General features: G+C 35.8%; 1 protein-coding gene across 1 annotated transcript in view; it reads right to left on the bottom strand.

Annotated features, from left to right (window-relative positions):
* The window catches only part of SKAP1 (src kinase associated phosphoprotein 1), a 280,793-nt gene that overhangs the window by 248,465 nt on the left and 6,523 nt on the right, over nt 1-25,805 (bottom strand). Inside the window, exon 2 of the mRNA XM_039227907.1 lies at nt 1,387-1,492. Within this exon, the coding sequence (XP_039083838.1) occupies nt 1,387-1,492 (106 nt within the window). The remainder of the gene's footprint in view (nt 1-1,386; nt 1,493-25,805) is intronic.

Below are 25,805 nucleotides of genomic sequence, written 5' to 3' on the forward strand. Positions count from 1 at the left end.
TTATATTTTGGGCATCTATCTCTCTATAACACAATTTGAAATAATGCCTTCTTCACTCCTTATGCAATCCTTATAATACTCCTGTAATACAAAGGTCAACTTGTGAAAATTAAAAAAAAAATTCTGTGGGTTACTAACTAAGCCTTCAGAGACACAAGTAAGGCTAAACTTATCTACTAATAAAGTAACATTACAGAGAAGTTTGTTTTAAACTCTCTTCCAGCCTACCAAAAGTTATAGATATTTTCACTTTTGCAGAAAGCTCCCATCTTCTGCATTCTGTTTGTTTCAATTATTCAGGGCAACCCAGGCTGATAATTACACAGTCCCCAGTTGCTGAGTAAAAGTGATGCTTAATTAGCCAGCAGGAAAGATCGATTAAGATCCAGCAGGGCATCTTGTGAGGTTCTCTCACATTTCTGGAGAGAATAGATTCTGACTGTGCCCTTCCAAAGGATAAAATTCCCTGCTTCTAAGGAGTTTCAGTGAGATTTCTAAAGTAGATGCTAAGATCAGTCAGGCACACAAATTAAATCCCAGGCATAACCCTACAGATGTTCTCCCTTTTCTAAGAGTACTCAGTTCAAACATTCTGAACCACATTGCCATTGGGTTGAGAAACACTTAAAATAACATTCAACTTATCCCCCAAATCTCAGTCAGTTACGATATTTCAAGCAAAATATATATTGTAATTTTGTAAAATATATTGTAAAAGAAATATATTGTAAAATATATTGTAAAAGAAATATATTGTAATATATTTTGTAATATATTGTGTATATTATAAAAGAAAATTTTTATTTCCTTCTCCCCGTAAGCAAATGTATGTATCTGTCAGATGCCCATATTCTAAATGGCACAAATTAGGTCAGGACCTCTTCTTTTAAAAAGTCAATGACCATGATACACTAAAGCAATCTGAGACTAAAACATCCTAACATGGCCAAAGAATCAACTGGAGAAGTCCGTTTAAGTTTCTATCAAGGTAGGAAATGTGGAAGTAAAATCAGAACCAGAATTCATAACAAAAATTATCTCATACATCTTTCCTTCAGTAACTTGGACAGGCATAAATATTTAGCTTTTCACACATTTTGCCAAAGTATTCAATAAAGATGAACACAACAATCTAAAGCTAAAAGCAGATTCATTATCTTAAGGTACACAATAATAAAAATATTTTTATTTTGGTATACTAACTACACTAACCATGCCTGCCTACCTCCAATTCAATTCAATAAATATTTCTTAAGCCTCTATCAAGTATAAAGAACTATCATAAGTACATCTTTCCTTGTTAATTTATATACTATTAAAGAAAATTTTACTGATTATAAATTGTGTAAAAGCTGACAAAGAAAAATGGAAGCAGTTTATACAAACCTATTTTTGATTTGCTGGAAGCCCCTTAGTATATGGTCTCTGTGGTCCCTTGCAGTAGCACTGAGGTTCTCATTCCGCAAACCTTCCGCCAAGAACTCCTCAGCATCTAAAAGAAATGGAAAGTTGAGCAACAGAAAAGAAGAATAAGGGAGAATAGGGAAATCTGAAGAATTAAGAAATGGATATTCTTTTCTCTTGCAAAGTGATGTGAATGTACTTAATACCAAAAACTGTATACTTACTATTGGTTCAAACAGTACATTTTATGTTACATAAATTTTATCTGAATGGAAAATAAATAAAACTTTATGTATGCCTATAAGTGATGCCTTCTGATAATCCAAGACCTTGTTATAAATTTGGAATGCTAATACATACATTAATCACAAAAAAAAACTATCTTCTCAACCACTTCAAAGAAACATTTCAATATTAATTATCTCTGATAGCAGAGGATGGACCATCAATTTCATATGATAAGCCCATAATAGAAGATCATAGACCAACAGAAGTGAGAACGAAATACCAACAAATATGGCTGAAATAAAAAGTAGAGCAGAACTACAAAATCAGGAACAAAAGGGTAGGTATTCAAAGAAGAAAAATTAATTAGCAAATGCATCATCAATGAAAATGACAATGCAACCAAGTGAAGGAACTCACATGGAAAGAAAAATGTGCCCAAAAGAAGGAAACTGCAATTAATGTGAACATACATTATAAAATAGGGACATGCTAGCGGTGCCTGGGTGGCTCAGTCAGTTAAGCGTCCGACTTTGGTTCAGGTCACGATGTCAAAGTCCAACTTTGGTTCAGGTCATGATCTCAAAGTTCATGAGTTCGAGCCCTGCATTGGGCTCTGCACTGACAACTCAGAGCCTGGAGCCTGCTTCAGATTCCGTGTCTCCCTCTCTCTCTGCCCCTCCCCCACTTGCACTCTGTGTGTGTGTCTCTCTCAAGAATAAATAAACATCTATAAAATTAAAAAATAAATAAAATAGAGACATGATAGAAATATATAGTATGAAACAAATCATGTGATGTTGAAAGAAATGGGGGGAGGGCACCTAGATATTTTCAAAGACAAAATACATTGATAATGATTACAATTGCCAGAAATACTAGCTACATAGTTTATTATGCAGAAAAGGGTTACCACCCCTAAAAAATATATAAATAACACAGTTAAAATTTCCCACCTTAAAAAACAGTGCCTTCAATATGAAACTGTGTCACATATACTATTAAAATAATGTAATGAATTTATACAGTTGGGTTACATAAGCATGCTTAAAAATTTGTTTTACATTCACAGTGTTCAACAACCAAAGCAACAACCAAAGCAAAACAAGGCAATCCTAGATAACCCTCACCAGTACTTTTGATGAGGTATAAAGTTCTGGAAGTTAAAAATTTCAGAGGACCACCATCAACTTCCAGGGTTTGCATCACATCTATTGCATATGTCATTTAATGGGTTCCTTTAAAGTTCTCTGACGGCTAAGGAATGAGGAAATGGGAAGTTGAATGAAAAGATAAAAATAAATGCTACCCAAAATTCAATGAATATAATATACCTATTAATAAAGGACAAGGAACACATGATCATCTCAATAGAGAGAGAAAAAGCATTTGACAAAAATTCAAGATAAAAAAATACTCAACAAACTATGAAGGAAACTTCCTCCGCCTGATAAAGAGCAGCTACAAAAAATTCCACAGCTAACATCATCCTTAATATCAAAGACTGATGTTTCCCCTGTTCAGAAGATCAGAAACAAAATAAGGATGTTCTGCTCTCACCACATATACTCAGAATTGGACTGTTGCTAGCCAGGGCAACTGCACAAGAAAATGAAATTAAAATAGGTCAGATTAGAAAGGAATAAGTGAAACTATCTCTACTTGCAGATTACATGATCTTGTGTATAGAAAACCCTAAGGAATCCACTAAAAAATATGAAAACTAAAAAACAAATTCAGGAAGTTTGTAGGAAATAAGATTAATGTACAAAAGCAATGGTCTTTCTAGAGTAACAATGAAGAAACCAAAAATGAAATTAGAAAAATTCCACTTAAGAAAGCATAAAACAGAATTAAATACTTAGAAATAAATTTAACAGAAGTAAAAAAGACTTAAACTCTGAAAATTGCAAAACAAAATGTTTAAAAAAATTAAAGATCTGGGGCGCCTGTGTGGCTTAGTCGGTTAAGCATCCGACTTTCGCTTGGGTCATGATGTCGCGGTTCATGGGTTCGGGCCCCGTGTCGGGCTCTGTGCTGACTGCCAGCTCAGAGCCTGGAGCCTGTTTCAGTCTGTAACTCCCTCTCTCTCTGACCCTCCCCTGCTCACGCTCTCTCTCTCCTAGAAATAAGTTTAAAAAATTAAAAAAAAAAAAATTAAAGATCTAAATAAATGGAAAGACATCCATGTTCATAGATGGAAAGACTTACTATTGTTAAAATGGCAATATTCCTCAAGTTCATCTAAAGATTTAATGCAATCCCTATTGCATTATCTTGGTTAGGTTTTTTTGCAGAAATTGATAAGCTACTCCTAAAATTCATGTGGAAATTCATGGAACCCAGAATAGCCAAAACAATTCTGAAAAAGGAGAACAACTTTGAAGGATTCACATTTTCTGATTTGAAAACTTACTATAACATTACAGCAATCAAGACAGTACAGTAGTGGCAGAAAGGCAGACACATAAATCAAAGGAATAAAATTAAAACTTCACAAATAGGCCTGCACATTTATAGTCAATAAGTTTTTGATGAGGATGCTAAGACAATTCAATAGGAAGAAAATATTTTTTTCAACAAATAGTGCTGGAACTACTGAATATCCATACACAAAAAAACAAAGTTGGATCCCTACCTCAAACAATGTACAAAATGAATGCAAAATGGATCAAAGCCATAAATGTAAAATGCAAAACTATAAAACTCTTAGAAGAAAACAAGCATAAATCCTTGTGACCTTGGATTAGGTAATATTTCTAAAATTAGGCAAGTGTCTTAGAAGTGACGTCAAAAGAATAAGCAACAAAAGAAAAAATAAATTGGACATCAAAAATTAAAAACCATTGTGATTTAAAGGATGTCATCAAGAAAGTAAAGAGACAACCCAGAGAACAGGAGAAAATTTTTGCAAATCATATAGCTGATAAGAGAACTCTTATAACTCAGTAATAAAAAGACAATTCAATTTTTTATTTCATTCTTTTATTTAAATTCAAGTTAGTTAACATACAGTGTAGTATTGGTTTCAGGAGTAGAATTCAGTTCATCACTTACATACAACACTCCGTGCTCATCACAAGTGCGCTCCTTGATACCCATCACCCACTTAGCCCATCCCCCACCTGCCACCCTTCCAGCAACACTCAGTTTGTTCTCTATATTTAAGAGTCTCTTATGGTTTGCTTCTCTCTCTTTTTATTTTATTTTTCCTTCCCTTCACCTATGTTCATCTGTTTTGTTTCTTAACACTTCAATTTTAAAATGAGCAAAGGATCTGAACATTTACCATCCCCCTGCAAAATATACAAATGGCCAATAAGCACATGAAGAAATGCTCAACATCAACCGTCATCAGGGAAATGCAAATCAAAACCACAATGAGATACCACTTCACACTCACTAGGGTGGACAAAAATAAAAAAGAAGGACAAAAATGAATGTTGCCAAATATGTAGAAAAATTAAGACCCTCACATATTGCTGTTGGGAATGCAAAACGGTGTTGCTGCTGTGTAAAAGCAGTCTTGCAGTTTCTCAAAAGGCTAAACAGAGAGTTACCAAATGACCCAGTAATTCCACTGCAAGATATATACCCAAGAGAAATGAAAACAAATGCTCATATCAGCATTATTCTTACCAGCCAGTATGTATGTGGAAACAACCCAAATGTCTATCAGCTGATGAATATGGTATATCTATACAGCGGAATACTATTCAGCACTAAAAAAAATATGAAATGAAATGCTACATGCTACAATATGGGTGAATCTCCAAAATTATTATGGTAAGTGAAAGAAAGACCACATATTGTATAAATCAATTCACATGAAATACACAGAATAGGCAAATCCATGGAAACAGATTAGTGGATGCTTACAACTGCAGGAGAGAGGGGACTTGGGGAGCGAAGGCTTAGGGGTTCAAGTCTTCTTTCAAGATGATGAAAATGTTCTAAAATTTATTGTAGTAATAATTGCACAACTCAGTGAATATACTAAGAGCCATTGAATTGTACACTTTAAATGTCTTTTTTTTTTTTTTTCTGAGAGAGAGAGAGCGCGTGAGCAGGGGAGGGTCAGAGAGAGAGGGAGACACAGAGTCTGAAACAGGCTCCAGACTCTGAGCTAGCTGTCAGCGCAGAGCCCAACACGGGGCTCAAACCCATGAACCGTAAGATCATGACCTGAGCCGAAGTTGGACGCTCAACCGACTGAGCCTCCCAGGCACCCCGAATTGTACACTTTAAAAGGGTAAGTTGCATGGTATATGAACTGTGTGTTCCTATGAAGCTGTTAAAAGATTAAATAAATAAATAACAACATCTACCCATATCCTTCTGAACTTTCAAAACTGAAGGAAAATCAAAACATCCCTAAAGGACCCAGACAGAAAAAATAAGTTTCCTACAAAACAACAGAGTCATATGGCCTCTCCACAAAATAAGCATCAGAAGATGAAATTTTTACAGAGTTTTAAGGAAAAATTCTGTGTCCAAGAATTTTAAACACAGCCAAGATGTTGGTTATAAGAAAGAGACCAGAAAAACATTTTCAAACAGTTGTAGCTCTCAATGTCTATCACTTACATCCTTCCCTGAAGAAAATCTTTTCAATAATACACTCTGAATGGCCAAAAGACACATGAAAAGATATTAAACATCACTAATCATCTAGAAAATGCAAACTAAAATCACAATGAGATATCACTTTACACTTGTCAGAATGGCTAACATCAAAAACACAAGAATAACAAGTTCTGGCAAGGATGTGGGATAAAAAGGAACCTTCATACACTGTTGGTGGGAATGCAAATGGGTGCAGTGACTGTGTAAAACCTCAAAAAATTAAAAACAGAATTACCATATGATCCAGTAATTCCTCTACTAGGTATTTACCCCCCAAAAATGAAAACACTATTTTGAAAAGATATATGTTTATTATGTTTATTGTAGCATTATTTACAATAACCAGGATATGGAAGCAACCCAAGTGTTCATCCACATATAAATGGATAAAGATGTGGTAGTTATATACAGTTATACAGTTATATACAGTTATATACAGTAGACTATTACTCAACCATAAAAAAAATTAAAATCTTGCCATTTGCAACAAGATGGCTCTGTCAGCACAGAGCCCATTGTGGGGCTCAAACCCACGAACCGTGAGATCATGACCTAAGCGAAAGTTGGACGCTTAACCAACTAAGCCACCCAGGCACCCCCCTAAAATTTAAATTTTAAAAAAAGAAATAAAATAAAACATCAGCTATATATGTAATTTGAAATTTTCTAGTAGCCTCATTTCAAAAAGTACCAAAAAGAGATGGAATTAATTTTAGTGATATTTATTTATTTTTTCCAATCCAACAGATCCAAAATAATATCATTTTAATACAGAATATAAAAATTTTGTTGAGGTATTTTATCTTTTTTGTAGTAAATCTTCAAAACCTGGTGTGTATTTTACACTTGACAACACGTATCAGTTCAGACTAGTCACATTTCAAATGCTAATAGCCATACATGGAGAGTAGCTACTACTTCGGATAGTACAGATATAGAGGATTTAAATAATAAAATTAATAATATAGATATTAGGAGTGAACTAAACTCTGCAACCTAAAAACAGAATATACTCTAAAAACTAAGCTCAACCTAAAACCAGAATTTACAACTGACATAGAAAATTTATAAAATTGATTAAACATTGGATTACAAAGAAACATCAATAAGTTTCTTTAAAACTCAAAATTAGAAAGATCTTGTTTTATGACCACTATGAATTAAAACCAGAATTTAAAATTAAAAAGAGTGAACAGCGGTGTCTGAATGGCTCCATTGGTTAAGCCTCCAACACTTGATTTCAGCTCAGGTCATGATCTCACCATTCATGAGATGGAGCTCTGCACCAGGCTGTGCGCTAACAACACAGAACTTGCTTGGGATTCTCTCTCTTCCTCTTTCTCTGTGCCTCCCCTGTTTGTGTAGACTACAGGGGAGTCTCTCTCTCTCTCTCTCTCTCTCTCTCTCTGTCTCTCTGTCTCTCTCTCTCCCTCCATCTCTCAAAATAAATAAACATTAAAAGAAAGTAAACAAACCCCTTCACACTTAGACATTGAAAACATATTCCTACTTATGTCATGGGTCAGAGAGGAAACTCAAAACTACAATTACAACCTACAGAGAAAGTAGCCTGAAGAAAATATTATAAGATACAACCAGTATTGTATTGAGTGACAAATTCATAGACTTAAATATCTCCAGTATTAAATAAGAAAGAATGAAAATTAATCCAGTAAGCACTAAACTCAAGAAATCAGAAAAGAACAATAAAACAAGCCTATGGAAAATAGGAAGAAGGAAACAATAAAGATAAAAGCAGAATTAATAAATCAGAACAGTGCCTGTCTAACAGTGCTCTCTGGAGTCATAAGCCTCTGATAAGGAAGAGAAAGAGCAGGGGCAGGTCAAGTGAGCAGGCCTCTGGGAAACTCCCTCCCTTCCCCTACACTCCCCTTTGTCTGAATCACAAGCACTTGGCTTTTATCTATTTATATCCTGTGATTTCACATAATATTTTAATTTTGAAAAAGGTTCCATTGCACAACTTGGTGGTTAAAAAACCACTGACCTTAAATGCAGTGAAAAAAAAATGTATAAGTGCTAAATAAGTGTTAGCTGGGAATTTTCAGAGGTGAGGGGGAAATCCAATAAACTAATAAACCAATAAACCATTAGCAAAGGTAATCAAGGAAAAGGGGAAGAAAGCACAAATATACAGAAATAAAGCAGAATAAAAGGAAGCAATGAAAAATACAGGAATTTTAATAAGAATGAAATACTTTATAAAGTTGGTGGAATTTCAAGTTATTTTAATTTTCTTCTTTGTGCTTTTATGTATTCTGCATTTTGTGATGTTGAGTATCATTCTTTCCCCTTTGAGAGACTATTTTCTTTTTTTAAAATGTTTTATTTCTGAGAGAGACAGCGTGAGTAGGGGAAGGTCAGAGAGAGAGGGAGATACAGAATCTGAAACAGGCTCCAGGCTCTGAGCTAGCTGTCAGCACAGGACCTGACGCAGGGCTTGAACCCACAAACCGTGAGATCATGACCTGAGCCAAAGTCAGATGCTTAACTGACCTAGCCACCCAGAGAGATTATTTTCAAAAATAAGAAGCTATGCAAACAAAATAAAATATCATGCAAATAAATTTAAAAACCACAGTGAAAGAGTTTCTGAGAAAAATACAAATTTCTAACACTGAATTGAGAAATGGAAAACTTGAATCTTGAACAGGCTAATAACCAGGGAAAAAGAAGAGAAGTTGGTCAAATTGTTAAAAAAAAAAAGTTCAGATTCATATAGTTATAGAGATGTCTTTCAAACTTTTAAGTAATAAATCATTTCCGTACTACATGAACTATCCCAGCTCACAGAAGACAATGTTTCTTTAATCATTTGTTATAAACCAGCATAATCCCAGTTCTAAAATAACATAAAAAGAAATCAATTAATGTTAATGTAAGTACAAAAATCCTAAATGAAATACTAGTAAGTCAAACTTAGCAGTACATTAAAAGAATAATATAAAGTTTATCCTGGGAATATAATGATGCTTGAATATTATGATGCATTATATATTTATTTAGTATGTTAAACAAGAGATCTATAGAAGCAGGTTGATAAGTGACAAGAACCTCACCTCATGATATTTATTATCTATTTGTGACAAAACTATTTTTAAAAATTTTTATTGAAATTCTAGTTAGTTAACATTAATGATAAAACTGTATTAAACAGAAGTAAAAGAATACCTTCTTCGTCTAAGAAATATATATATCACAAACCAGCATTCATATTTATGTCTGAAAAATTAAAGTCATTATCATTAAAGAAAAAAATTGGTTTGGGCCACCTGGGTGGCTCAGTCGGTTAAGCAGCTGACTTTGGCTCAGGTCATGATCTCATGGTTAGTGAGTTTTAGCCCCGCATCAGGCTCTGTGTGGACAGCTCAGAGCTTGAAGCCTGCTTTGGATTGTCTTCCTCTCTTTCTGCCCCTTCCCTACTCTCTCTCTCTCTCTCTCAAAAATAAATAAACATTTTTTAAAAAGATTGGTTTGCCAACTACTCCCACTTTAATTAATTAACACTGTTCTGGAGGTTCTAGACAAAAAGAAGCCTAAGAAGGAAAAAAAATTGTCATTATACAGATATTATAACCAAATGCAAACAAACTTAAAACTCTGAACTTAACAACCTTTAGAACTTGTAAGAATTTGGTAGGGTAGCCAGAAGATAAATATTCTAAAAATCAATAGCTTTCTGGGTAATAGGAGAATAACTTGTGTTAGAATAACTTTTACAAAGATAAATTATCAAAAACAAAAGATAAGAATTATCAACAAAATATTTAAAGACAACTATTTTAAGGCACCAAACAATACCCAAAGGCAGGCATAAATTGGCAGGAATTTGATTGTTAAAAGAAAGGAACTGCAGAATGAGCCTTGCATTTTTACAGCTTTTCATCTGAGGGTACACCCAGCCCAGGGTACACTCAGGGACGGAGTAACTGAGGAATAGCCTCAGCCAAAGCTTAGTGGAATGTGGGACAACATCAAAGGCCATTACTTATATGTATCAGTGTCCCAGAAGAAGAGAAGAAAGAAATGAGTAAAAAGAAAAAAGAAAAAAAAAGTACCAGAAGAAACAATAGTTAAAAATTTCCAAGTTAGATAAAAAATATCAATTTATAGGTTCAAGAAGCTCAGTGAACATCAAATAGGATAAATATAAAGAAAACTAAGTGTAGGCACATTATTGTCATATTGCTGAAAACCAAAGATAGAAAATTTTCAAAGAAGAGAAAATGACCCATTACATACAGGAGAATAAGGATAGGAATAAAAGTGACTTTTCATAAAAAATAATAGAGGCCAGGAGACACTGGATTGACATCTTTAAAGTGCTGAAAATAAAAAGAAGAAAAAAAAAACCCAACAACCCAGAATTCTATATCCAGTGACATAACTCATCAAAATGTGAAGGCAAAATAAAGACATTTTTCAGGTAAATAAAAATGGAGAACATTTTTTGCTAGGAAACTTGCTCTAAAAGAAATCTAAAGGAAATTCATTGAAATGCACCAGTGGGAAACTCAGATCAAAAGGAGCACCAAAGTGCTAAGTATGTGGGTCTATATGAAACATTATCACTTTTTTTTTCACTTTTTTTCTGTTCTTAATTTCTTCAAAAGATAGCTGGCAGTTTTAAGCACAGATAAACACTGCATTTTGTAGCTTACAATATATGCATGTGTAAAATATATGGCAACAATAGAGGATGGGAGAGGCAGGTAAATGAAATCAGTTTATTGGCACAATATTAACCTAAGTGACAAATTAGGGATATGGTAATCACTGGAGTAAATGTAACAAACAAAATAAAATGAAGTACAGTTTTTAGAAATAGAGAAATTAAAATAGAATGCTAAAAGGCATTTTATTAATTCTTAACAAGGCAAGTGTAACTAAAAAATGTGACAGTTGGAAAACAAATAGTAAATGGTAGACCCTAAATCCATTCATAATGATAATTATATTAGATGTAAATGAACTAAACACTCCAGTTAAAAAGCAGAGGGGCACCTGGTGGCTCAGCCGGTTAAGAGTCCAACTTCGGCTCAGGTCATGATCTCACAACATGATCTCTGAGACAGAGTACAAGCAGGGGTGGGGCAGAGAGAGAGAGGGAGACACAGAATCCCAAGCAGGCTCCAGGCTCTGAGCTGTCAACACAGAGTCCCACACGGGGCTCGAACTCACAAACTGTGAGATCACAACCTGAGCCAAAGTTGGACTCTTAACCGACTGAGCCACCCAGGTGCCCCAAAAATGAATAAACATTTAATAAAATTTTTTTAAAAAGGAGAGTACTTTGACTAAATAAAAATGCAAGACAATTACATGCTGTCTACAAGGATACACCTTAAATATAAAGACACAGGCTGAAAATAAAAGAATCAAGTGATACAGAAGCAAAGAGCAAGCATAAAGAAGTTAGAATGGCTATATTAATGTCAGACAAAGAAGACTTCAAAACTGGGAGTATTACCAGAAATAAAGAGGGATATTTCATTATGATAAAAGGGCCAAGTCATCAGGAAAATAGAATGAACATGACAAGAGCTACAAAATACTTGAAGAAAACTCCAACTAAACTAGTAAGGAAAAGACAGGTCTACAATCATAGTTGGGGATTTTACCAACCTCCTTCAGAAACTAATAGAACAACTAGAAAAATAATCACTAAGGAGATAGAAGACCTGAACAATACCATCAATCACTTTGACCTAATTGACAGCCATAGAATATTGTAGCCAACAACTATAGAATATTTCTTTAATGAACATGGAATGTTCAGCAAAATATACCTTATTCTAGGCCATAAAATAAGTCTTCATAAATGCCCGAAGTCTAAAACCTTACAGAATATATTCCCTGACCACAAAAGAATTCAGAAATTAGTAACAATAAGATATCTAAAAAGCCTCAACAGTTTGAAATAACAAAGCCAAAGAAGAAATAGTATTCTTTGATTAAAACGAACATTTCAAATGGAATGACTATTAAATACAACATATTTAAATTAATAGGATCTATAGATTCCTGTGTTTAATTGAGGGAAATGTACAGTTTTAAATGTTCATGTTAGAGAAGAAGAATGTTTTAAATCAATGATTTAAGTCTTTGCCTTAAAAAGCTAGAAAAATATAAGTAAATTAAATCCCAAGTGGAAAAAAGAAAATAATAAAGATAAGGGTAGAAATCAATTTAGAAAGCAGAAAAAACATTAGTTGATTCTTTTTAAAGACCAATAAATTTGATAAACCCCTAACAGTTTTATCAAGATCCATCAAAGGACAGAAAAAACCCACACAAATTAACAATATCAGGAATGAAGAAAGGGATATTATTAAAAATCTCACAGATGTTAAAAGAATAATAAGGGAATATTATCAACATCTTTTTGCCAATAAATTTGACAACTTACATTAAACCAACAAACTCCTCAAAAAGCACAATTTACCAAAATGTGCAAGATGAAATACAAAATCCAAATAGCCCTATATCTAAAAAAGAAATTGAATGCATAGTTTAAAAAAAACCTTTCCAGAAAGAAAATTTAGGCCCAGATGATTTCACAAGTGATTTCCACCAAACACTTAAGGTAGAAAGAATACCAATCTTACACAAACTCTTAGAGAAAATAGAATATGTGAGCACTTTCTAATTCATTTTATGAAGCCAGTATAACTCTGATACCAAAACTTGATAAAGATATTAAGAGAAGAAAATTATACAAATCAGTGTATAATATATTTGCCCTTCAGTTTAGAAGCTGAAGCTAATCATAGTGATTGTAGTCTGAACACACTACTCATCACTGAAAGGGAAAGAGTATTTAAAAGGTCCTTCAGTATATTACTTCCCTTATTACTTGCAATTCCATCATTCTTTCAGTTTTTATTCTCTGCTAACATAACCTTTTTATCTTCATTTACAAAAATAAGATATTAAACGTCTAGAAGTTTTTACATTCAACATTGGTTGGGGCACCTGGGTGACAGCTGATTAAGCCTCTGACTTTGGCTCAGGTCATGATCTCATGGTTTGTGAGTTCAAGCCCACATTGGGCTCTGTGCTGACAGCTCAGAGCCTGGAGTCTGCTTGGGATTCTGTGTCTCTCTCTCCCTCTGCCCCTTCCCTGCTTGTGCTCTGTCTCTGTCTCAAAAATAAATAAATATTTAAAAAAAGAAAAATAATAACAACAACCAAAAAATAAACTTTAGAAGGAAAAAAGTAGTCTTACTAGAAGGCACAGTAGCAATCACACTTCTAAGTATTTACCCAATTGAACTGAAAATGTACGTCCACACGAAAACCTGTACATGGATGTTTACAGCAGCTTTATTCATAATTGCCAAAACTTGGAAGCAACCAAGATGTCTGTCGGTAGGTGAATGGATAAATAAACATCCAGACAATGGAATGCTATTCAGTATTAACAAGCAATGAGCTATCAAGCCATGAAAAGATATGAGGAAATCTTAAGTGCATATTACTAAGTGAAAGAAGCCAATCTGAAAAGGCTACATATTGTGTAATTCCAATTATATGACATCTGGAAAAGGCAATACTATAGAGACAGTGAAAAGATCAGTGGTTGCCAAGGGGTTCAAGAGGAGTGGGGAAGGGGTGAATAGGTGAAGCACAGATGATTTTTAGGGCAGTGAAGCTATACTATATGATGCGTTAATGGTGGATATACAACATTACACATTTGTCAAAACCTATAGAACTTTACAACACTTTGTGAGCCTTAACATTTACAAATTCAAAAAAAATAATTTAGGAGATTGGGGGATATCAGGAAAGAATGCAGACTGTAGCAACATAATCTCACTGTATTAACAATAATGGGGGGAAACTTCACTGAAGGAGATGGGGGGAAAGGTACTGACTGACCTAAGTAACTTTGGAAATAAGTGGAGTTTATAGGACTAAAGGCAAACTGCACAAAAACACTGGTCTATAGTCAATGAAGTTATTTCTCACAGGTGTATGGGTTAATAATTCTTATATTACTATTTTGTATATTCTGATAAAACAATAAATGGGTGATGAATGGTTGGAACCAGGTTTCTCTCTGTTGGAATGGAAAGGAGAGGAACAGTATCAGGAATAGCAAAGAGAGAAGTGTAGAATGAATTAAAGTTGAAAGAACTGATGTTTAAATTTATATAGATACAGATGGTTATATAGAGAATTTTTTATAGATATATGTATATAAGGGGTTATTATAAAAACATACTTCTTTGCTTTGTCAACTGAGAGGCCTTAAAAGAAATATCCCAGTACCAATGTGCTCACCCAGAGCCCAGATCTTGGTTTCTAATACCAATTTTCAATAAAAGGGACAAGTCTCCTTGGAGAAATGGCTGATCCTAGAACTGGGGCAGATATACAAGATGAGTCTGGAGCATGTTGTAGTGCCAGAAAGTAAGAATGTGCCTCAAATACACACACACACACACACACACACACACACACACACATATGATGGGCATATCAAAAAAGTCACAGAAGCCATGTAAAAGAGCTCCCAATGGCTAAAGCTGGAACAATTTGAGGAATAAAATAAAGTAATATTGCATTATAACTCAAAGTATAAAATAAGTATTTACTAGTCCATATTTATATAAATAAGTAACTCAATAAATTAATTAATGGGGATGAAGAGACAAATCTCCAGCACAGACAAATTCCAAATAATTTATGTAGATACTTCACTTTATTTTTTTTTTAATTTTTTAATGTTTTATTTATTTCTAGGAGAGAGAGAGAGACAGCATGAGCAGGGGAGGGTCAGAGAGAGAGGGAGTCACAGACTGAAACAGGCTCCAGACTCTGAGCTGGCAGTCAGCACAGAGCCCGACGCGGGGCTCGAACCCACGAACCGCGAGATCATGACCTAAGCGAAAGTCAGACGCTTAACCCACTAAGCCACCCAGGTGCCCCGTAGATACTTCACTTTAAAGAAGTGGGAACATGGGGCGCCTGGGTGGCTCAGTCGGTTAAGTGTCCGACTCTTGATTTCAGCTCAGGTCATGATCTCGCAGTTTGTGAGTTCATGCCCCACATCGGGCTCTTCACTGATAGTGTGGAGCCTGCTTGAGGTTCTCTCTCCCTTTCTCTGCCCCTACCCTGCTCGCACTCTGTCTCTCTCTCTCAAAATAAATAAACTTAAAAAAAATAGTTAAAGAAGGGGGAACATAACTGCCACCCCTTAAGTGTGGGCTTCACATACAGACTTCCTTCCAAAGAACACAGTACTACTGAAAGGGGAAATAAAGAGTAACCTTAGAGTGAAGAAACCAGACAAACATTACAACAATCAGGTAGGTGATCAAGGTCAATACCAACAGTCATAAATCATCTTGGTATTATATACCCTTGACATGTGATAAGAATGGCACTTACCACTGTGATTTCCTTGCCAAAATTCCCAGTCCAAATTTAGTCATGAGAAAAACACTGAATTCTAATATAGAGGCATTCTACAGTACTATTGACGAATGCTCCTCAAAACTGTCAAAATCATCAAAAATGAGGAAAGTTTGAGAAATTGTCACAGCCAAAAGCAATGTAAGGAAACTAAATTAAGTGAGGTATCATGGATAGGATCCTGGAACAGAAAAAGGATATTAAGTAAAAACTAAGGGAAACAATAAACTATGGACTTTAGTTAATAACATATCCATATTGGTCAATGAATGGTAACATATGCATCATACTAATGTAAAATGTTAATAATAAGGGAAACTGGAAAGAAAGGGAAATAGAACTGTGTACTATCTGCTCCATTTTTCTGTGAATGTAAAACTGTTCTAAAAATACAAAGTCTATTAATTTTCAAAAAGTGGTGTACAGTATAATTTTAACATTTTGGGAAAAAAAAGAAGGGAGAACAGGGTCAAATTCATTCATTAACTCAGTCTTTATTGAGTCCTTTCTACAGGCCAGTCAGGTACTGTGGTAAACACCAAAATATTAACAATGGCCATCTCTAGGTGGTGGAATTACAAGCTACTTTTACCATCTTCTTCATACTTTCCTGTATTTTCTAGATGTCCTAAAATGTGTTGTTTTAAAATGTGAAAAAAAATAAGTGAAATAGAAATCACTGTGCAAGCATAAGGTAATGTACTCCTATTTTGGATATATAGACTTCAATTTTTTTGTACATCTATCTTCATTTCACTTAGTGGTGGTGTGCTGAGCTGGCTCATAGTTGTGAGCAGGGAAGAAGGCCACCTAGGCAGACAGAGGTGGAGATGAAGGTGGGAATGAAGGTGGGAATGAAGAGAATCCTGTGAGAGACAGGTGGTTGCAGTATATACTTTATTCCCACAGATGATAAACATATACAGCTGGCCCTTGAACAACGTGAGTGTGAACTGACCAGTCCACTTACATGCAGATATTTTTTCTGATAAATACAATACAGTCCTGTAAATGTATTTTCTCTTCCTTATGATTACATTTTTTCTCCAGCTTACTTTATTGTTTTCTTTAATTCTTTTTAATATTTATTTATTTTTGAAAGAGAGAGACAGAGCATGAGCAGGGGAGAAGCAGAGAGAGAAGGAGACACAGAATCTAAAGTAGGCTCCAGGCTCTGAGCTGTCAGCACAGAGCCCGACATGGGGCTGGAACTCATGAACCTCGAGATTATGACCTGAGCCTAAGTCGGTCTCTTAACCAACTGAGCCACCCATGCACCCTGCCAGCTTACTTTGCTGTAAGAATACAGTGTATGATGCATATAACATACCAAATATGTCAACTGACTGTTTATGTTATTGGTAAGGCTCTGCTCAATGGTAGGCTACTAGTAGTTAAGTTTTGGGGGAGTCAAAAGCTATGTGAGGATTTTCAACTGGGGGGGTAGAAGGCGAGGGAAGAGGAAGGGGCAGCAGCCCTAACCCACATGTTGTTCAAGGATCAACTATATAATATTTTGTACTTCTGCCCTCCTTACTATATTCTTATAAGTAAAATATCCTATGTAATTATATTTCTATATATTAAAATTGTAGAAAGAGCATCAACAGGATATAACTATCCCCCAAAGATATTAAGAAAAGCTTGACATTTTTGTTATGAGGTTACTTTTCCAAATTACTTTTTCGAAAGACTTCCTTTCCAAATGTTAATTCATGTTCATGTGTTAATTCACATGCAAGTGTCACCTACTCAGAAATAAAATAACACAAAGACAATCTCTGCTGTCTGTCTCATCTGTTTTTTAAGAATCAGATCTAAAATTACACCCACAACTTAGTAAATGAACAAGTGTATAAACAAGAAAAATATAAATAAGTTAAAAGCGGGGTGCCTGGGTGGCGCAGTTGGTTGAGTGGCCATCTTTAGCTCATGCCATGATCTTGTGGTTTGTGAGGTCGAGCCCCACGTTGGGCTCACTGCTGTCAGCACAGAGCCCACTGTGGATTCTCTGTCCCCCTCTCTCTTTGCCCTTCCCCAGCTCACAATCTCTCTCTGAAAAATAAATAAAACATTTGAAAGAAAAAATAAGTTATTAGAAAGGGCTATATGAGAAATTATATATCCAGTATTATACACACATGCCTACTCATTTTATGAAGCCAGCATAACCCTGACATCACAACATGACAAAGATATTAGGAAAACAAAAATTACAGAGCAGCATATAATACACTTGTCTCTCAATTTAGAAGATGATGCCACTTATAGTTATTATGAGCAGAAGGTGCTTGAGCAACCCTGATCAGAAACACACTACTCACCGCTGAACAGGAAAGAGATCTTAAAAGGTCTCTCAACATATCAGCTCCTATATTTAACCCAGCTCACCAAGCTATCTATAGGGTTTTCTGTTAAGCAATCAACCTTTTACAAACAAGAACTCTTCTAACATAAACATCACATCCTGCCACAACAGGATGCCTTAGGCTCCTGCAATTGCATAACCCAGTGTGGAAAACACCACTGTGTAAGAACACTCCTGAGGCACCTCTGACCCTGCAGTTCTCACTGTACACAATACTCAGTATTACACACTCTGCACCTTGTTACCTTCAACTGGTAAGTGAGCAAGATGAACCACATGGTGTAAATGTCTTCCCATCAAAGAGAAAAGACAAAATTAGAAACATACCATCAATAATGCCACTTTTTTTCCTACATGTCTTCATTCTTCAACAAATATTTATTGAGTGCTTAATACATGCCGAGTACTGGGAAAAGTGAATTAGATCTAAGCTCTATCATAAGAGTTTACAGTCTAGCAAAGAACACAGACTTAAATAGGCAATTAGAATAAATTGTGATATGAGTTATAATATGAAAAATAAGGGAGGCCACAGCCCCATGATACACGCAACTCATCTAGAGAGGGAAGTAAGTCAGGGGAGACCTCTTAGAAAACTGATCTTTTTCTGAAATTCCCAAATTAGCAGGCCAAGTATGTATGCTGTGGGGGAGGGGGGAAGGTGGGGAGTTGGTGGAACTAGGAAAAAAAAAGTACAAGCATGGAAACATCATGTGCAAAGTTCCTGAGGTGATAGATCTCAGTTCAGTTGGAGAGACTAAAAGAATTTCCGGCGCCTGGGTGACTCAGTCAGTTGAGCATCTGACTTCGGCTCAGGTCATGATCTCATGGTTCCAGGGTTTGAGCTCTGTGTTGGGCTCCGTGCTGACAGCTAGCTCAGAGCCTGGAGCCTGTTTCAGATTCTGTATGTCCCTCTCTCTCTGACCCTCTGCTCATGCTGTCTCTCTCTGTCTCTCTCTCTCTCTCTCTCTGTCTCTCTCTCTCTCTCTCCCTCCCTCCCTCCCCCTCTCCCTCTCTCAGAAATAAATAAAAACATAAAACAATTTTTTTTAAAAAAAGAAAGAATTTCAACTTAGATGGCAGAAGGTTAAAGGTGAGAGGAACAGTGGTGAAAGATTACTCTGGAAAGATGGCTTATGATAGCATACAGTATTTTGTACTAAAAGTAATACACAATGACTTTTAAGTTCCATATTTAAAAGGTAAGCTCAGCTCTGGGAAAATTGTATCTGCATTTCATAATTCATAGCTGCCCTAAAACAGATTCCCTCAGCTTCCAGACAACTTATATGGACATCTATTCCAGCAAGTCAGAGTAGGAAAAGAAAACAGGAAAAGAAGACAGAAGGACAAGGGCACAGAAAGTATGTGAAATACTGTAGAAGTAATATGATCATCATACTCCTGCAGGATCTGAGGCCAGCTGAAAAGATTCTTGGCAGGATGTGTCCAAGATCACTAGGTTTTGTAAACTGGTGAAAGTTTATGACATTTTCCCAAATATCTGACCTTGTCCATTTACAAGAATACTCTTTTGTTTATTTGGAGGACAATGATATCTTATGGGTCAAATTTACTACTAACATGTCTGGGTATTCTTTTTTTAAAGATTTTTTAAAAGTTTATTTATCTTGAGAGAGAGAGAGAGAGAGAGAGAGAGCCAGCACAAGGGAGGAGCAGAGAGGGCGGGGAGAGAGTGTTCCCCTGATGTGAACTCATGAAACTTGAGATCATGACCTGAGCCTAAATCAAGAGTCAGGCGCTTAACCAACTAAGCCACCTAGGTTTTCCTGGGTATTCTTTACATTAAATTAAATACCACAACTATTACTTTAAATTATATATTCCTATTTCATGGAGAAAACCAGCCTGGCTGCTAACTCAATTTCTACAAAGTCTCATTGATAGCTTCTGGTGGAAACAAACAAAAATTCCTGATTCCCTGTCACAGGCACACTGCAGATATCAGACCCTTAGGATTTCTGCAGTCACTCTTAAATGTCTCACTAAAACTGAATCTTTAAAACTTCAGTGTTTTCATTCTTCCTACTCCAATAATGGAAGTCTTCATGGAAATCTTGTCTATTTTCATACTAATTAAATAAAAGTATCATAGAAGGGTATAATTACTTTGTTTAAAATTTGTTTTAAACCTTGTTACATTTTTATCTGGCAATTAATTGTAATCCTTTAAGGCATATTTTTTTGCCTTTTGTTAAAAGGTAAACTTAAGGCAAGGCTAACCTCATACCCACCAGCTTTGTTTTGGCTTGCAGGAAGTTGTCAGCATACAATAGAGAAATTATCAGCATGTTCTGGCTGTATTTTGCTTCAACCTGCTGATTGTTTCTGCCCCATGACCCAAGAATTGTGGTGTTTATATTTTTAATTCTCCTTCTACCTCCTGGAGGGGGGAACATGATAATACCTGTATACTCACAGCACAGAGAGAATAAAAACCAGAACCTAAAACACACCGAATACTTTAGATTAAGTTTTAGCTAATGGCCAAACTAAAATGCTAGGCTTAACACATCTGCAATCCATTTGAGAGTCTAAAAATTTACCCTACAGAAATATTTGCACATGTACACAAAGATGCACATAGAGATAGGTTCTCTACAGCACTGTGGAAATATTTTTAAAAATTGGAAAAAACCTAAACATCCATCAATAGAAAAATAGTTAAATAAATTTTGAAACACCATGCAGCAATTTATGTGTGTGTGTGTGTGTGTGTGTGTGTAGACAGATTCACATGGAAAAGTATATAAAACTACCCTGTCTAAAAAAATCAAGTAGTCTTTTATTTCTATGTTGTGCAAATATTCTACAATAAAAATATATTCATGAGAACTCTCATACGCTGCTGGTAGGAGTGTAAAATAAGTATAACTGCTTTGGGAAACTGGAGTTTCTAATAAAATTAAACATATGCCTACCCTATGACCCGGTAATTCTACTCCTAAATATTTATCTGAGAGAAGTGAATGCTTATGTTCACAACGCAAGTTATAAGAATCTTCATAGTAGCTGTATTCACAATAGCCCCAAAGTGAACAACTCAACATCCATCAGCAGAAAAACGGATAAACAAAATATGGAATATGGGATACTACGTTGCAGAAAAGATAAAACTGACACAGAACAACAGGGATAAATTGCAAAAATATGTTGAGGACAGATACAAAAGGGATCATACTGATTCATGAAGTTCCAGAACAATAAAACTAATCCATGATGACAGAGGTCAGAATAGTGGTTTCCTCTGGGGAGGGCTACTGACTGGAAAGGAAACTTTCCAGGGTGATGGAAATGTTTATATCTTAATCTGGGTGGCAGTCACACAGGTGTTTACATTTATTAAAATCACCAAGTTGTAACACTTAAGATTAGTGCATTTTATGTATATAAATCATGCCTTAATGAAGTATGGGGAAGGAAGGGAGGGAGGGAGGAATGGATAGATGCACTGAGGGAGGAAGAGGCTCATACAAAAATTATCAGAAAGGAAAAATTACTTAATTTTTTTAATGTTTATTTTTGAGAGACAGAGCATGAGTGGGGTAGGGGCAGAGAGACAGGGAGACACAGACTCTGAAGCAGGGTCCGTGCTCTAAGCTGTCATCACAGAGCGCAATGTAGACTTGAACCCACAAACTGTGAGATCATGGATCTGAGGCGAAGTCGGACACTTAACTTCACCTCGGGAAAAATTACTTTAAAGGCAATGTGACTTTCAGGAGGTGTATTACACCACAGTTAAGAGATATTTTCTGCATAATGTTGAGCAAAGCAGCCAGATACATGAGGACATACTGTTTGACTGAATAACCAAAACTGAACTTTGCTGTTAGAAATCAGAGGTGTGCTTGTCTTTAAGTGTGAGTAGATACCAAAGGACACAACGGGTCTCTGGAAGTTTTGGTAATGTTCTTGTCTTTGTTTTGGGGATGTGTTCTCTTTATGAGGATTCATTGAGCTGTATATTTATGACTAAGCATTTTTCTGGAAGTATGTTGTACCGAATAAATACAACACAAAATAGGGGTGCCTTGGTGGCTCAGTTGGTATAGCGTCCAACTTCTGCTCAGGTTATGATGAAGTCATGAACTGTTGGCTTCATGAGTTCGAGTCCTGCATCTGGCTCTGTGCTGACAGCTCAGAGCCTGGAGCCTGCTTTGGATTCTGTGTTTCCCTCTCTCTCTGCCCCTCCCCAGCTCGCACTCTGTCTCTGTCTCTCTCTCTCTCTCAAAAAAATGAATAAACATTAAAAATTTTTTAATAGATAAAAACAACACAAAATAAAATGAACAGAAAGAGGTATTTTCAGTAGCTAAATACCCCAGCATTCTCCATATATTTGATTTATAAAGTATACGACCTTAATTAATTCCAACTGAAATACAATATTGGTTTGCATTAGTATAAATATGTGTCACAGGACAAATGTTAGCAAAGCTTCTACTATGTGAATAAACACTTTATTTCCCTGTATCACACTAACATTAGAATATCAACAATATTAGGAAAAGGCCCAAGATGAGAATTTAAGTAACTCATACATGATTTTATCAAACCCATCAGCTTTCAGGAAAGCTTGCTCTTTGGATGCTAAGGCTACTTTGTTCCTGAGCCCACATCTGTCCTATCTTCCATGTAAAAGCTGGATAGTAAAATTAAGCAGTGGAACTCAAAGACTCCAAACCTGAAAAGCCATCTGTTAGAATCATCTAACCTATAATGCAGCACTGACAAACCGGAAAAGCAAGCAATGAACTTGGAAACACAGGGGAAATAAATATGAATAAATGTAGCAGAAATTATAGGATTTCTGTAGGGTGTAATGGCTTATGACGTGAAAAAATGAGATCTATGATAGTTATGTCAATATGTTAAGATTCTCAGATAACGGTAAAACTTGAAACTTATCTTATTTTTCCAATATTTAAAGTGACTGAAAATTGTTTAAGTATTACACTTATATAATGAGGTAAAAATGTTATTATCTTAATTGGTGGCACCAGAATTCCTCTTAAGAGAGAGAACTGTCACTGTTTGGAAAAGTAACTTGTTTCTCTGTGTGTGGGTGTTGGGGAAGCTTAAAAAACAAAACAGACAGCTAAACTATCTTTTCAGTTGGCCGGGGAAATAGTTATTGGGTTTTTTTTTCTTTTTTCTTTTTGGTTTTGTTCCAGATAGGATAAAGGGAGAAAGTGTCTATGAGAAAGCATAAGGCTGAGACCTACATCAAGTGAAGGGCAGAGGGCACTCTGATGACTGGGGAGGGGGGGACAAAAGGTATAGGAATAGGGATGCTTAATATTCAAATTGAAATAATTTGCACTACTGCTATGTAACCCCTCCTCCCTCTTCCTGTTTCTCCTAAATCTCCAGTGAGGTCTTCTACAGTCACAGGGCCTTCACATGAGTAGGCTTCTGTGGAAATTGAGGAAAAGGATATATCTAGGCCAGGGTTTCTCAGGCTTGCACTACTGATGTTTAGGGTTGTATAATTCTTTTCTTGTGGGGGCTGTCCTATGCATTGTAGGAAGTTTAGCATCATGCCTGGCCTCTACCCACTAGATGCCATAGCACCTGCCCCAGTTGCAACAGCAAAAAACATGTCCATGTGTTGCCAAAAGTCCCCTGAGAGGCAAAATCATCCAAGTTGGGAACCACAGTTTATGCCTACATGACTCAGGGCTAAGAGCCTGGAAGGAAAAGTGACCCGGAGAATGCATGCTCCTTGAGAATTATTAGGTTTCTGAGGAGATGTTTGGGTTTCCACAGGAAATAGATCATGCCACGTTCAAAAGGTCGGGGCAGCCCACCTAATATCTAGGCTATTCCCACAATGAAACTCAAACATGTCTACCAATTTAAAAAATATATTTTAAAAAACAAAAAGGAAGAAGAGGAAGAGTAAATCTTTCTTTTTTTTCAACTGAGAAGTAATGCAAAAGTACTATTTTACACACCCACACACACATACAGCATTCTACAACAAGATAAGGAATCCATATTTTCCCCCAAGTTAGCAATAAAGCTAATCTCCTCTCTCGTTCTTCCATAGTTTCTCACAGAATGATCATTGGACTCTAATCTACAGAAGGATGGAAATGGAGGAGACTCTGAAAGAACCCCAACAAATCCCACCTAATTTAGAGAGGCAAGGGTAAATCACCAACACAGGTAAAAGGCCATACCTCGGAGCTTTTCTATGAAGAGGCAAATGCAAACAAAACAAAACAAACTAAACCAAAAAAAATCAATAAGGCTTTCTCGAAGAAAATAATTTTTAAAAATTTTACCAAATATTTATATGATGTTTAGCCAGATACTACTGTAATGAGGAAAACCCTCAAATTCAAAGAGAAAAGACCATCTTGAAAAACTAGAAAAAAATGCCTTTCTCTGAAGTAGATTTATTATTTTTTTTAAAAAATTTTTAATGTTTATTTATTTTTGAGAGAGAGAGAGAGAGACAGAGCATGAGCAGGGGAGGGGCAGAAAGAATCTGAAGCAGGCTCCAGGCTCTGAGCTGTCAGCACAGAGCCCGACACGGGGTTCGAACTCACAGGCTGTGAGATCATGACCTGAGCCAAAGTCGGATGCTTAACTGACTGAGTCACCCAGGAGCCCCAAGTAGATTATTTATTAAGGATCAGAAATGTATAGAAAATTTCTAATTTGTATTCTCTAAAGCATCCAAAAATTCATATCCATAAGCCAGAGCTTTGCAGATGTAATGACAAGGAAACAATGAGTGATAAGGAAAAAAATACATGGAAATTTTTTTAATTGAATGCTGAATTTAAAATCATAATCAAGTCAGTGACAGAACAATAAAAACAGTGAATTGGAGAGAGTAGTTTTTTTTTTATCCTTATCAGTAGTTTTATTTTTTTATTTTTTTTTTTTTACAAATAGTTTATTGTCAAATTAGTTTCTACATAACACTCAGTGCTCATCCCCAAAGTGCCCTCCTCCATGCCCATCCCCCCTCCCCCCCACATCCATCAGTCCTCAGTTTTTGTCAGCATTCAAGAGTCTCTCATGATTTGCCTCTCTCCCTTTCCCCCACCATTTCCGCCCTTCTTCTCCCCCTTGTTCCTCCGTCAAGTTCCTCCTAATCCTCCTATACGTGCAAACATATGATATTTGTCCTTCTCTGCCTGACTTATTTTGCTCAGCATAACACCCTCAAGGTCCATCCATGTTGCTATACATGGCCAGATTTCATTGTTTCTCATTGCCATGTAGTATTCCATGGTATAGATAAACCACATCTTCTTGATCCATTCATCTGTTGATGGACACTTAGGCTCTTTCCATGTTTTAGCTATTGTGGAGAGTGCTGCTATGAACATTGGGGTACATGTACTCCTATGCCTCAGCATTTCTGTATCCCTTGGGTAAATTCCTAGCAGTGCTATTGCTGGGTCATAAGGGAGTTCTATTGTTAGTTTCCTGAGGAACCTCCACACTGTTTTCCAGAGGGGCTGTACCAGTTTACATTCCCACCAACAGTGTAGGAGGGTGCCTGTAGTTTAAGGTCCAATACATGTATAAGAATACCGTAATATGACCAAAAAAAAAAAGCCAATGGAGCAGAAGTAGTGATAATAGAAACTTTCCCAAGTTAAAGGCCTGAGTCTTTGGATCAAAATGATTCATTACAAACTGAGAAAAATCATTTTAAAAATCTAAGACTTTGACACTATCTAGTGACACT

This window comes from Hyaena hyaena, unplaced genomic scaffold (genome assembly GCF_003009895.1).
Source record: "Hyaena hyaena isolate Hyena2069 unplaced genomic scaffold, ASM300989v1 scaffold_29, whole genome shotgun sequence".
NCBI lineage: Eukaryota > Metazoa > Chordata > Mammalia > Carnivora > Hyaenidae > Hyaena > Hyaena hyaena.